The sequence below is a fragment of the Glycine max genome, chromosome 9 (assembly GCF_000004515.6).
Source record: "Glycine max cultivar Williams 82 chromosome 9, Glycine_max_v4.0, whole genome shotgun sequence".
Taxonomy (NCBI): Eukaryota; Viridiplantae; Streptophyta; class Magnoliopsida; order Fabales; family Fabaceae; genus Glycine; species Glycine max.
The window spans coordinates 10,379,422-10,392,458 of record NC_038245.2 but is presented as its reverse complement, the minus strand read 5'-3'; the positions used below and the strand labels follow the sequence as shown (position 1 = coordinate 10,392,458).

At 31.2% G+C, this 13,037-nt stretch overlaps 1 protein-coding gene and 1 long non-coding RNA gene across 3 annotated transcripts; both read right to left on the bottom strand.

Annotated features, from left to right (window-relative positions):
* Nucleotides 1–3,347: 3,347 nt before the first annotated feature.
* Nucleotides 3,348–5,078, bottom strand: LOC112997757 (uncharacterized). 2 transcript variants are annotated; one of them, XR_005886312.1, is made up of 4 exons: nucleotides 4,734–5,078; nucleotides 4,491–4,549; nucleotides 4,227–4,285; nucleotides 3,348–4,082 (listed from the first exon to the last, which is right to left on the bottom strand). It is a non-coding gene; the product is annotated as an uncharacterized lncRNA (long non-coding RNA). The 2 variants fall into 2 exon arrangements; XR_005886311.1 differs by having other exon boundaries at nucleotides 4,491–5,078.
* A 1,342-nt stretch (nucleotides 5,079–6,420) lies between these two features.
* On the bottom strand, nucleotides 6,421–11,204 carry LOC100779836 (BTB/POZ domain-containing protein At1g30440). Its single transcript, XM_003533786.5, has 4 exons — nucleotides 10,268–11,204; nucleotides 9,286–9,355; nucleotides 7,575–8,798; nucleotides 6,421–7,213 (listed from the first exon to the last, which is right to left on the bottom strand). Exons 1-4 carry the CDS (start codon nucleotides 10,324–10,326, stop codon nucleotides 6,635–6,637), a joined length of 1,932 nt encoding a protein of 643 aa, XP_003533834.1. The 5' UTR covers nucleotides 10,327–11,204; the 3' UTR covers nucleotides 6,421–6,634.
* Between the last annotated feature and the right edge of the window lie 1,833 nt (nucleotides 11,205–13,037).

The window sequence follows — 13,037 nt, the reverse complement described above, 5'->3', positions numbered from 1 at the left end:
AAATAAATTTTTTAAAAAAATTTTGCCAACCAGCCTGCCCACTAAGGGAGGGGGATAAGTGTTATGCTAAAATACAAAGGCTTCAGAATGGGGAGGGGAAAAGGATAAAAATTTCACCCATATTTTTGGTCAGTTAAAATAAAGAACATAGTTTAATATTTTTTAAAATTCTGAGGGAACCCACCACTTAATTATTAACTTTTCTTATATATGTATGAATTTATATTTATATAAAATATTAAATTAGGAGAAGTTACTTTTTCGTATTTTAAAAATGAAATATATATATATATATATATATATATATATATATATATATATATAATTTTTTTAAAATCATATTTCTTACGTAAAAGGCATAATTTAAATTTTAATTTTATAATGTGGAATGAAATAAAATTAATAGAATGAGAATTTAGTAAAAAAATCTTTAATGTTATTAATAATATTTAATTTCTGTTTTAATTATGGCCCGTATAAAATGGAAGTTATTTTTCCCATTTTTTCTGTATTTTTAATTTATCATAAAATGGAAAGGGATATAAAAAAATAATGAAATGGATTTGTTTGTAAAAGAATAAAGGAGGAGAAACAAAAGCGGAGAAGAAAAAAGGAAGAGAAAGGGGGGGGGGGGGGGAGAATCTGAACAAATGCAAGAGAAATGGAACAGAGAGAAGAAAGTTCTGGAATTAAGGAGAAATTAGAATATTTCAGTTGTCTTTTAAGCAATTAAGTAATATGTTTGTAGAATAATCTAACTACATATACATAGGTTCATAGACATAGTGTTTGAAATATAAATTTATGGTTTTTTTAATTTTTTTAAAATTCACACTTTTTGTTTAATCTCTAATTTTTCTTATATTTTATTTCCTTTTTTTCACTTTGTAACCAACCAATTCATTTTTCAATAGTACCTTAAATGAATATATTAAATTAAGAATTCAATATAATAATAAAAAGAAGAAATAAAACATTTAAAAATTTAAAAATGTGAGAAAAAATTATAAAGGAAAATAAAATTAAATGTATTTAGGATAAAAAGCCAAATGTGCATATTAAACAAAGTAAGGAGATTGAAATGACATTTAAGTCAAATAACTAACTACAAAAAATTTGAATGCAAATTCAAAACATGAGAATAGTAACAAAAAGAGGCACGTCCGCATAAGAGCATATTTGAACAAAATATTTAAAAATGATTGTTAAGTATCTGTTAATGGTGTTTATAATTTTTTCTAACTTTGTGTTTGATTTGCAGTTGTATAAAATATATATACTTTAAAATATGAATTTGATTGATTCAAAAATATATTGCGATTCAATTTTGATTTTTTAAAAAAATTTAATTGATTCCAGATAATTTATAATTAATTGAAATATTTTTTAAAAGGGAACATGACATGTGATAACCACATGTTTTAATTTTGATTGATTCCAAATAATAAATAATAAATACAATTTTTTTTGTATTCATAGTAACATATCATTATATTGAATTTGATTATATAATAAATCAAATGTAATAATGAATGCAATGAAACTCATTATTTTTAAGATGCTGAATAATTGTATGTTAGATGATTTGATTCAATAACAATTAAAATAATTATAAAAAATTCAATCAAAATAATATGTTTACTATTATTATTAGGACCAACATTGAATAAATTAAATAAATATTAATTGATTACATGTTAATAATTGAATAAATAAATTAATAATATCAGTTAAAGTATTATATATTAACCTTAATGATATCATAATTCAAATTAAAAATTTGAAAATTTAAAATTTTGCATGATGAGTTTCAGTTTTATAGAGACATTAAACATAAAATATAGAGAAAAAATCTTTAAAATTGCAAGCAATGCATTTCAGAAAACCATCAATTTGCAAGCTCCTTTTACTTCCAAAATCCCGAAATTGCTATAAATTAAAATAGAGAAAGACCAAAATGTGATAAACAAAATACTCTTTATTATATGTGTCTCTCCTTCATAAATCGAGTTTATAATACTGGAATCAATTTTCGTAACTTCGTTATTATCAAAACAAAAAGATCATATCATACTTTTAATGGAAAAAAAATTTCATACGAAAGTGAAATGAATAAAATTACTAATATTAAATAACTCAGTTTAACTAATATAAACAAAAGTGTTTTCAATTTACGTTTTTCACCAAATTGTAAACAATAAAATACATTATCCGGAATATTTAAAATTAATTGTTAAGAACCTTCTAATTAAGAATATATGTTTAGTAATTTGAAAAACATGATTATTTTCAAATACAAACAGAATAATTAAAATTGATTTGTTAAGCACCTATTAATGGAAAGATATGTTAAATTTGCCTAATATTTTGTGTAAATTTTGAATTCACAAAACATCCTTTTAAATATAATTGATTGTTAAGTTCCTACTAATTAAGAATAACTGAATGCCAAAATAAGTTTTAAAGATTAATAGTGTAATATTTAAGATTGATTGTTAAGTAAAATGTATGCTAAGTACAAAGGTTACATTCAAAGCTAATATTTACTTATATTAAAAATATATCTTCCCTGAACAGTGGTCATTAAGTATTAACTATTTTTGTTCAAATATAAGAGATGAATATAACCATTTACCAAAAAAAAATGAAAAGGTCCATTAAGGGGCGAATAAATACCATTTTCTGGGTAACCAAGTAATACCACAATACGATTTTTGGGAAGAGAATAAATAGTCTTTTTTGTTCGAGTGTTTGACGTCATTACTGTTTATCACCCGTGTGAACAGAATTTATTAATTCAATTGTTCACAATGTGTAGAAGTTATTTTTTATTATAAAATGATCATTTTTTTTTATTTTTGTAAGATTTGAATAAGGAAGAGTCAAAAGGATTTTACATACCAGGACCCATTTTTCTTTACGCTTACGGTTTTTGAAACATCTAGGAGTCCATCATAATCGATCATTTACCAAACAAAAGTGATTGCAAAACAACTCCAAACTTCACCAGGAGAAATATTAATCTTCACCCTTGTGACACTTTTAAAATTAGAATCAAGTTTCCCCTTCAAGCCAAACAAAAAAGAAAAGCAATCCACAATATTATCCAATAACATAAAGAATCAGCTTCTTCTCATCACAGCCTTACAAAAAATACAAATAGCTACCAATACATTTCACCTTAACTTTATTCATTCATTCATATTCATATTAGTAAAAAGTAAAAAATTTATCATCCCTTACAATAAAAAGCAGAAGGGGATACAACTATCACACAACTAAACTACTTTACTTAAACAACCTCTTTTGAATCCTAACTATAGAAAATCAAAATCAAAACCTAATATAAAAAAAAGAACCAAATCAAAATTCCACAGGTTTTCTAGGAACACAGCTGCAATCAGCAATTCTCCTGCAAGCTTGGCATAGTACTTAAAACAACCAACAACATCATCCTACATGATAAATGATAAAATCAGAGATAAAAATAAGGAAGAAAAGCTAATGGTAACATCACTTGTTGTTTTGGCAAAATTAAATGTAACCACTCACCAAGTCTGCTGGGATAAAGAGAAGCACATTAAGGTGTCCACACATAGTAAAAGGTCAGGAAGCATAAAGGGAAAAATGTATATAAAAGGGAAGACATATAGTAAAAGAAAGAAGGTATCGTTGTACTCATGTAGAAAACAAAATAAAGGCAGAACACCCCAAAAAATTTAAGCTTTTATGTTAACGAACCTGTACTCATGAAGTTTTTGAGATAAAAATCTCAACTTTAATGTGTTCTTCTACCTTCTCTGCATACAACATGCCAAAAAATATATCGAACCATTACACAATCAAAAAAGGACGAAAACACAAAAAGCTAAGCATAGGAAGCAATGAGCACGTTGGAGAAGGCTGAGGAACACAAAAAAATGTAAACTTTTATATCGTGAGAAGTCAGAAAACAAAATAAAGGCAGAACACAAAAAAAATTTAAGCTTTTGTGTTTACAAACCTGTACTCTTGGATTTTTTGAGATAAAAATTGCAGTTTTAATGTGTTCTTCCACCTTCTCTGCATAAATAAACACACGTCTTCTACCATTGTAGTTCAAGAGGGAAAAAGAGAAGAAGAAGAAGAAGTGAGAAGTGAGAGAAAGGGGTCAGCGCACAAATGAAAAAAAAAAACAAAATAAAGGCAGAACACCCAAAAAAATTTAAGCTTTTGTGTTTACGAACCTGTAGTCATGGAGTTTTTGAGATAAGAATGGCAGCTTTAATGTGTTCTTTCACCTTGTCTGCATACAACATGCCAAAAAATATATCGAACCATTACACAACCAAAAAAGGACGAAAACACAAAAAGCTGAGCATAGGAAGCAATGAGCACATTGGAGAAGGCTGAGGAACACAAAAAAAATGTAAACTTTTATATCGTGAGAAGTCAGAAAACAAAATAAAGGCATAACACCAAAAAAAATTTAAGTTTTTGTGTTTATGAACCTGTACTCTTGGATTTTTTGAGATAAAAATCGCAGCTCTAATGTGTTCTTCCACCTTCTCTGCATAAATAAACACACGTCTTCTATCATTGTAGTTCAAGAGGGAAAAAGAGAAGAATAGAAGAAGAAGAAGAAGAAGAAGAAGAAGTGAGAAGTGAGAGAAAGGGGTCAATGCACAAATGAAAAAAAAAAACAAAATAAAGGCAGAACACCCAAAAAAATTTAAGCTTTTGTGTTTACGAACCTGTACTCTTGGATTTTTTGAGATAAAAATCGCAGCTTTAATGTGTTCTTCCACCTTCTATGCATAAATAAACACATGACTTTTACCATTGTAGTTCAAGAGGGAAAAAGAGAAGAACAGAAGAAGAAGAAGAAGAAGTGAAAAGTGAGATAAAGGGGTCAGCGCACAAATGGAAAAAAAAATCATACGCGTTTGACGGTAAAAAGGAGCAATAAGGAAGTAGAAAGGAAGTACCTTGTAGAGGAAACACACGTCCTCTACCATTGTAGTTCAAGTGAGAGTAAGAAAAAAATAGAGGAAGAAGAAGAAATGAGGAGTGAGAGAAAGGGATCAGAAGAGAAAGGGAATGGGAAAGGGTGAACGGAGTGAGAATGGAAATAGAATGGGAAAGGGAAGGACACGTGGACTGAAGTGAGCAATCAACAAAGAAGCATAAAAGAGGGTTTTTTATTGGACAGGTGGCAACACACAGACTAAAGAGCAAAGAAGCATAAAAGAGGGTTTATTATTGGACAGGTGGCAACACACGACAATGAGCAAAGAAGAAGGATAAAACACGGCAATGAGCAAAGAAGAAGCATAAAAGAAGGCCTATAACTGGACAGGTGTCAATAGGACAGAGAATAGGCTGGGGACAGGTGTCAACAGGATAGAGAAAAGGTAGTCAGAGCTTTGTTTGTATAAATAGATAGATAAGGACCAATAGCAATATTCTTAGGTGATGGACAACCTTCCCCCATCATATTAAGATAAAATATATATTTATATATTATATATATATATATATATATATATATATATATATATATATATAAATAAAAGTAAAAAATAATTTTCATCTTATAACTTTAAGAATTAAGTTAAATTCAAATTCATATTTTAAGAATTATTATTATTATAATTATTGTTAATTATTAAATTATTTAAAGCATTGGTGCAACAAAATTGTTGTTCTAATATGCATGATAAAAAAATGATGTTTTTAGAATTTTTTAATGGTGACAAGGATCAATAACAACTTCCTAAATTATAAATGATAAATAATTCTCACCCATAATATCGAGATTATATATATATATATATATATATATATATATATATATATATATATATATATATATATATGAAAAATAACTTTTATCCTATAACTTTTAGAATTAAATTAGATTCAAACTCATATTCTGAAACATTATTATTATTAATTTTTAAAATATTTAAACTACTAGTGGTTAATAATGTCAATATATTTTTACCTTATTTTTATTTTTAAATTTTGCTTAAATTTTAAAAATATCTTTACATGAAAAAGTTTATTAGTTTAGGGAAAAATGAGAATCCTCAAATCAACAAATACATATATCTTATGGCCAAGGGTTAAGTTCACCACAAATAATATTCGGGGAAGTTGAGTTCTCTTTTTGAGTAAATTCAAGGTATCTTCTAATTAAGAGTAAACCTAATTCTTTGAAGTACTAAAATTTTATTTAAAAGACTAATATATCCTAATAGATATTTTTTTTCATATTCCATAAACTTGAAAATCAAATCTCTAATATATGCTAAAAAAACATGATTATCTACCATCCGAACCACACTACACTACAGAGACTTTTCATAATTTTAAGGAATAAATCCTTAGACATACCTCTATTAAAATTCAAACAAATGAATATTTTGGACAAGTAGGAGACATAATGTGCATGGAAATTTTTATATGCAGATGTAGTGGGACAAAGGAAAGGGAAAAAAAAGAAGCTAAATCTACGGTTTTACACAATACAGAGACTCTTGTTCCATCTGAGTTATACTTTGCTTGAGTAACGGGCAAAGAAATTGATTAGTCAATATGTGACACAGTAACACGAGAGAAAAGACCTTGTGAGTGAATTAACATTTAGACACTACGAATGAACAATTGAAGAGACTGATGCTTTGTCACTAATAGAAGAACCTTTCTTGTGCTTTACATGTCTTTCCTTCAACTTCTCAACATTATTATTTGCGTTGTTCTGGTTGCTAACTGACCCTTCTTGAGCACTACACATCTGAGACTTTAACTTAAACCCAAGTTTCTTAGACACGGTTCCCCAAGCGCTTGATCCCTTCGTGCGACCCAGTTTCTCAATCTCCTGCCTCATGTTTGAGCACTCCTTCTCAAGCTCAGACACCCGCATCCTCATGTTATCCATTCCCACTTTCAAAACCTGGTTTTCCTTCACGGCCGACGCCCAGCCACCCTCTGTAGATCCAACAAAACCACTTCTCAACTGCCTTGATCCATCGAGATTGTCCGAAACTAGAAAGCAACCGGCGATTGAAGTCCGAAGCTGGAGCTGCTCGAAAAATAGAACTTGGACAATTATTCTGATGGGTAGCCTTTCATTCTGCGCAGCATGAGTGCATGCTTCTAATGAGAGCTTCTGGCAATCCATCAGCCTACATAGTTGCTCTCTCTCTGACTCCACCAACCATGGGTGAGACTGTAGTTTTGTGACAGCAACAGCAAATCAGTCAAAACTAGTTAGAAGTGTGACAAGTCATGCTAACTTGTGCTATATAATGTGTATAGAAACCATCTAGAAATATGACACATATCTGGTTTATAAACATGAGCAAAGGATGGGGATTAAAAATGAGCAATAAATACCATTTATAAAAAATAATTTAAACACCAAGAAGCATAGCAGAATAAAAAATATTATTTGACAAACATATATAGTATTCATTCAGGCGAAGAAATGGCCCACATGTGGCATGATGCATAACATTATAACACGCCATTGATAGCATATTAAACACTAATTATTGAATGACATAAACCAATTTGCTCAAGATTCATACCTTCAAATAAATATCTATGGCACGATATAAACCATCATCCAAAGGCCTGGCATACTCTGGAACAGCAGCGGCAAGGGCTTGAAACTTGGGAAGTTTTAAATTAATATCTGGGGCAACCTCTGCCAAATAACCATCAATAAGCTTTGCTACCATGGTGATTGGTGTTAGTGAAGGAGACCCAATCAATTGACCATCATCAATTGAGCATGGAGAGGCACAGCCAGTAACCTGATCCATGGCAAGGAAATGGTCAAGAATTCTTTGCACACAGTCAACATTGTAAAGAGTCTCCATTGAATATGAGAAATTTGGCATCAAGAGACCTTCCAGAGTAGCTTGATCAAGCTGCATGCCAATCCGTTTCTCCAAGTTTGATATGCAAGAGGGGCTCACTCGTAGAATCATCGCTGTTCGTAATAAACCAAACAAGAACTTTGTTTGGACCAGACCCTTCTGCATTGGGAGCAATCCATCAACCTCTTCCAGTAGAATCTTCTGGTCGTATTCAGATAGTGGAGACCCCATAGCTACCTGTGACGGACGGCTACTGGACTCGCCAGAAACCTGACGTCGATTTAACCCAGGCAGATATGTTTTAGCATAGAAAGCAAGAGAACCAGCAATAATCTCCTGCCTAATGCCTCGAGATTCCATGACAGCTATCAATGTCTTATAAAGAGGTAAACTCAAATTCGTTACATCCTCATACCACCAATCTGAACTCGAATGTTTGGGTCTTGCCCCAGTACTTATTCCATTCCACAAAACACTTCCGCCAGGGCTCTGCAAAGGACCACCACGCTCCAGAACTGGCCACCCAAATAAATTTGGATCAGTAGACGCCTTTGCTGCCAGTGATTCAATGCATCTTTTCACAATGTGGAGCTCTTCAGCATGGGCCAAAACATCATCACAGGTTTGAAGTGCCCTCAGAGAGTCTTTCCAACTGTGGAGGACCACTTGATTGAAAAAGGTTTCAGCCTGTGAAATAAGATTACCTTCACCATATTCCTCATTCATTTCAAGACGCTCTGCAGCACACCAGAGGTACACAACATTTGATGCAGTAAGTTCAAGTTTCACACCATAACAGAATTTTGCCACAAGTTCAAATGTTTTAGCCCCACCAGGAATGTCACTGAGGGATATTACACATTCTTCCTCTGACTCAGAAGCCTCGGCAATCATTTTTTCCAGAACTCCACTTCTAGAGAGCAAAGGGAACTGCATTAAGCATTAATTTGAATTAGCTTATCTAGTATTTCACTAAATCTTATCTTCAAAATAGTGAGAGCAAGCCTTTTAGAATGGAAAGTTATTCTGTGTTAAAATGTAAAATCAAATATGTGCTAAATTGATATATGCAGTAGAATATAGTAATTTGCCATTGCTTTCCATAAACAGAACAAAATAATGCCCTTCACCATATTGCATTCACATAATGCCCAAAGACAAAAACAAAAATTATCAAGTTTTTATTAACACAGAAACATGCCCAATATCAATTATTTTCAATAACCAGTAAATTGGAAAAATTCTTCTTAACATGATATTGCTAATGTATTAGTGTAAATTCTGCTATGTCTATCTTCATGTAAACTTTGGCAAGTTTTTAGCTAGAACTTTAAGCGAACTAATGTTTGAATACTGCATCAACTAGATGTCATGGAAATTGGAAAAAACTAAAAGAATAGATATAGATATTTTATACCTTGTGAAGATGAAAGGACATCTCTCCAGCTTCAACAACTATATCGCTAGGAAGCCCAGTTGTGCAGAACCTATAGTTATACCAGCAATGTAAAGGTTACAGATTATACAAAAGTGACAAAATTACAAAAAAGTTCCATCAAACACAGTATTTAGATCAGTTTGTACTCAGAACAGTCTCGTTTAAAAATGGCTTACATTTGAAAAGTCAAGACAGGAAAGAAAAATGTCAGCCTTCGCTGTCTTGTAAAATCATATATTCAACGAATGCCAATCTCACTTCAGAATAGTAACAAAAGAAACATATATGACAACTAAAAATCTAGTAATAAGAAGTGCATTGCAAGGTACATTACTGAGGCATATTCATGCAAGAAACATAATCAAATGGGCAAAAAAATGAAGAAAAATCTTAGATCAGTTCTTCACAGACCATGAACAAAATAAATCAAATTATACACTCATACAAGAAGAATAAAAATCTTCATTACAAGTTTATTTCTATCATTATGGCACCAAATGTGTACAATCCTCGTACACGGTAAAAATAAATTACAGACTTTTGCCATGCATATATGTTTGACAAATTATATCAAATTACTAATAAAAAGGTAGGAACTCATGAAGTACTTTTCATTGCCACTATACAAATAAGTCTAAAGTACCACCAAGCATGAATTTGACATGAAAAGACCTAACACGCAAGACTTACAAGACCTTCACAAAAGAAATATTCTCCTTATATCCAATATTCAGTTACACACTTCAACAAGAGTTCAATATTCTGAGCCACCATAAACACTCAAAGAAACAAGCAAGCATTCAGTAAATGTACAGTACAGCTTAAAAGTGATAACATGTTCTTCCTAATCCTAGACTTAACAACACACAGAAAAAACATCACATTTGAGGAGAGAAGAGAGAGAAAACAAAAACAACAAAACTGCAATGTACAGAGCAAACAAAAGGATAAGGCTAGATACCAGGCCTGCCCTTGACGCTGGAAAGCATCAGCTTTGGAACCCAATTTCACGCAAGTCATTCCCTCAAATCCCCAAAAGAGAACACCAATTCCTTCACAAAACCGAGTCAAGAACAGATCTAAGTTCAATTGAATTTGAAACCCAATCAAACCCTTCGCAAACACTGTACCACACAGACCCACTAGGCCTCAAATTCACCCTCCTCGAAATTGATTCACAATGCAGCTTCTTTCCATCCCCTTCTTCCAAATACACAGCCTTTATCAAAATTCCCAGCAAAACAACAAACCAAAAGATCTGAATCCACCACACCTCAAAAACCCTAGAACCACTCCACCCACTTCTCAAAAAATAAAAATTGGAACTCCAAAAACCCAAAATTCCTAATCACTGCTGAGTTCAGGTCAACCACCACCCAGTAGTTCTCTACCCCTAACAAACAAACAAAAGGAAAAAGCCTAAACCAAGCTAAAGAAGACACAACAAGGGGCAAAACAAAAAACCACTGATACCCATCAAAGAAAAAGTAGTACAAAGAGTAACAGTGTGGTTAAATAGCCGGTATTGACTATTCCTATAACTACTACTTACTCCCTCTAAATGCAAGCATGTGTGTGTGGAAAAGTTTTGGTTTTGGGACATGGGGCAATGTGTAAAACATTAATGGCATTCCCAGCACTCATGTGGGGTCATTGCCTTCAAATACACTCATTACTCTTTTCTCGAGTATCGAATGGAATCTCCAATAATAATAATAATCAATAATAATAATAATAATAATAATAATTTTGACCACTAAAGTAAACTCGATTTGACTTGGGAGAACAAGAACAAGAACAGTTGAAGAAGGTGCAAGTAAAAATCGGTTTGGTATTTTGTATTTATTAGGGGAAATTCCTTTGTTTAATGCGAGTGTCGGTTTCTTAGGAGCGGAAGGAGGGAGGGTCACCAGCTAGGCCATGTGCGTTACCAGCGCAGCTGCCGTTCAACTTCAAAAATCATAAATTCGTAATCTTTTTTTCATTTTACGGGTTAAATTTGTAATTTTTTTTTTTTAAATTTTTTTGGGTCGAATCATAAATTAGTTAATAAAAAAATTTGGGCTTTGGCGTAACGGAATTTCTAGAATGCCATGTGGGTTTATCCGTGGTTTTAAAATGACTTGAGTAACCAATAAAAAAAACAATAAAAGAAATTAAGTGTTTGTTTAAGCTATGGTGGGAAAGCTAGTCAAATTTCCCACTGAGAAAAAGTAATTTCCCGTTTGATCTTTTTAGTTTTAGACCTAAGGTTGATATTTTTTTCTTTCATATTTTCTTTTTCTTTTTTTGTTTTCGTTCTCTTTCCATGTTTTTCTTTGCACAAATCCAATCAAACTGTCTACATTTTAATATTAAAATAAAAAGGGATATAAATAAAATAAAATAAAAATTAAAAAAATAGGTACTATCTATATGATTTAATGATTGATGAATGATAATATAATATTTTGATTTAGTATAGAATTATAAATTAAGTAAACAAAATATAAAAAATGCTGTTTAGGTAGCTGCAAAGTGTGTCATCATTTGGGCAAATATTTTTGTTCATTAGACAATTCATAATTAGTTTTTAAAATGATTTAGAATGGATCAAATTTTACATTTTAAAAAAATAATTTTATATATTTTTTTAATTTTTTTGTCAAACGTGGTGCATCGTGCGAACTATGCAAGCGCTTGAAAAAAATGAGTTTGTTAAGAATGCAAACTTTGTGGGTTATGGACTTACCCGCATGCCCAACTCTGTAAATGACGTGATATAGCAGTAAACAATCATGATGTTGTTGCATATGGCCATGATACCACTGCGCATGAACATGAGCATGGTTTCATACAAAAATTATTTTCCTTCATCCAAATTGTACAAAAAAATTGGCTCGAGTCTCTTTAGGAGGTCCAAGATTTGGACAAAAAATGAAGGCATTGTAATCTACATTATTCTGAAACACTAAATCAAAAGTTACAAGTTCTGAATAAGAGTTACAAATAATTTGGAAGCACAAAACTTATAAATGACATCAATTCTTCATCAAAACAAATTCACCAAAAGTTAAGAAGATTGATGCGCAAGCATTGCAATAATCAGAAGTAGCACCAGAAGACATCCTATATAACAATCTTCAAAAGACATCCCATGACAAGTTCAAGAAAATGTCATAAGGCAACTAATAAGACACAACAAGAAGCATCAATGGCCACAATTCAAATACGAATTACGCAAGTTGTCAATCATGAAGAAGAGAAAAGAAATTCAATTGTGAAAGAGAAGTTATAGAAGATATGAATGAAAAGAAAAACATGTAAATAACTATTTGAATTGCACCACTTATACAGTTTTGAATGTTTCAAAAAATCTCTCCAACAACCATAAACAACTAGCTCAAAGGCTTATTTAAAGACATCAGTTTGAAGGAGCTCATTGCAAAGGAGTGTCACAAAGAGAGGGAGGAACCAAGTGGATAACTTTGCCACAATATGTCATACGCAAAATGCATACTTTGTGTTTGGTCATTTTGTTGAAATAGCTTCTTTAAGTGCAAGATCTTGATCAATAAGAATTGTTCCGAGATATTTTTCTTTTAACAAAATACATTAAACTTTAAAAAGAAGATAAATCATAAAAAAAATTACTTAAATTTCAAAGTTAGAACTAGAGTAATGATAAGAACTTTAAATAATAAGAATTGACCCTATTTGAAGGAACAAACTTTCTCATCTAGCAATGGAAC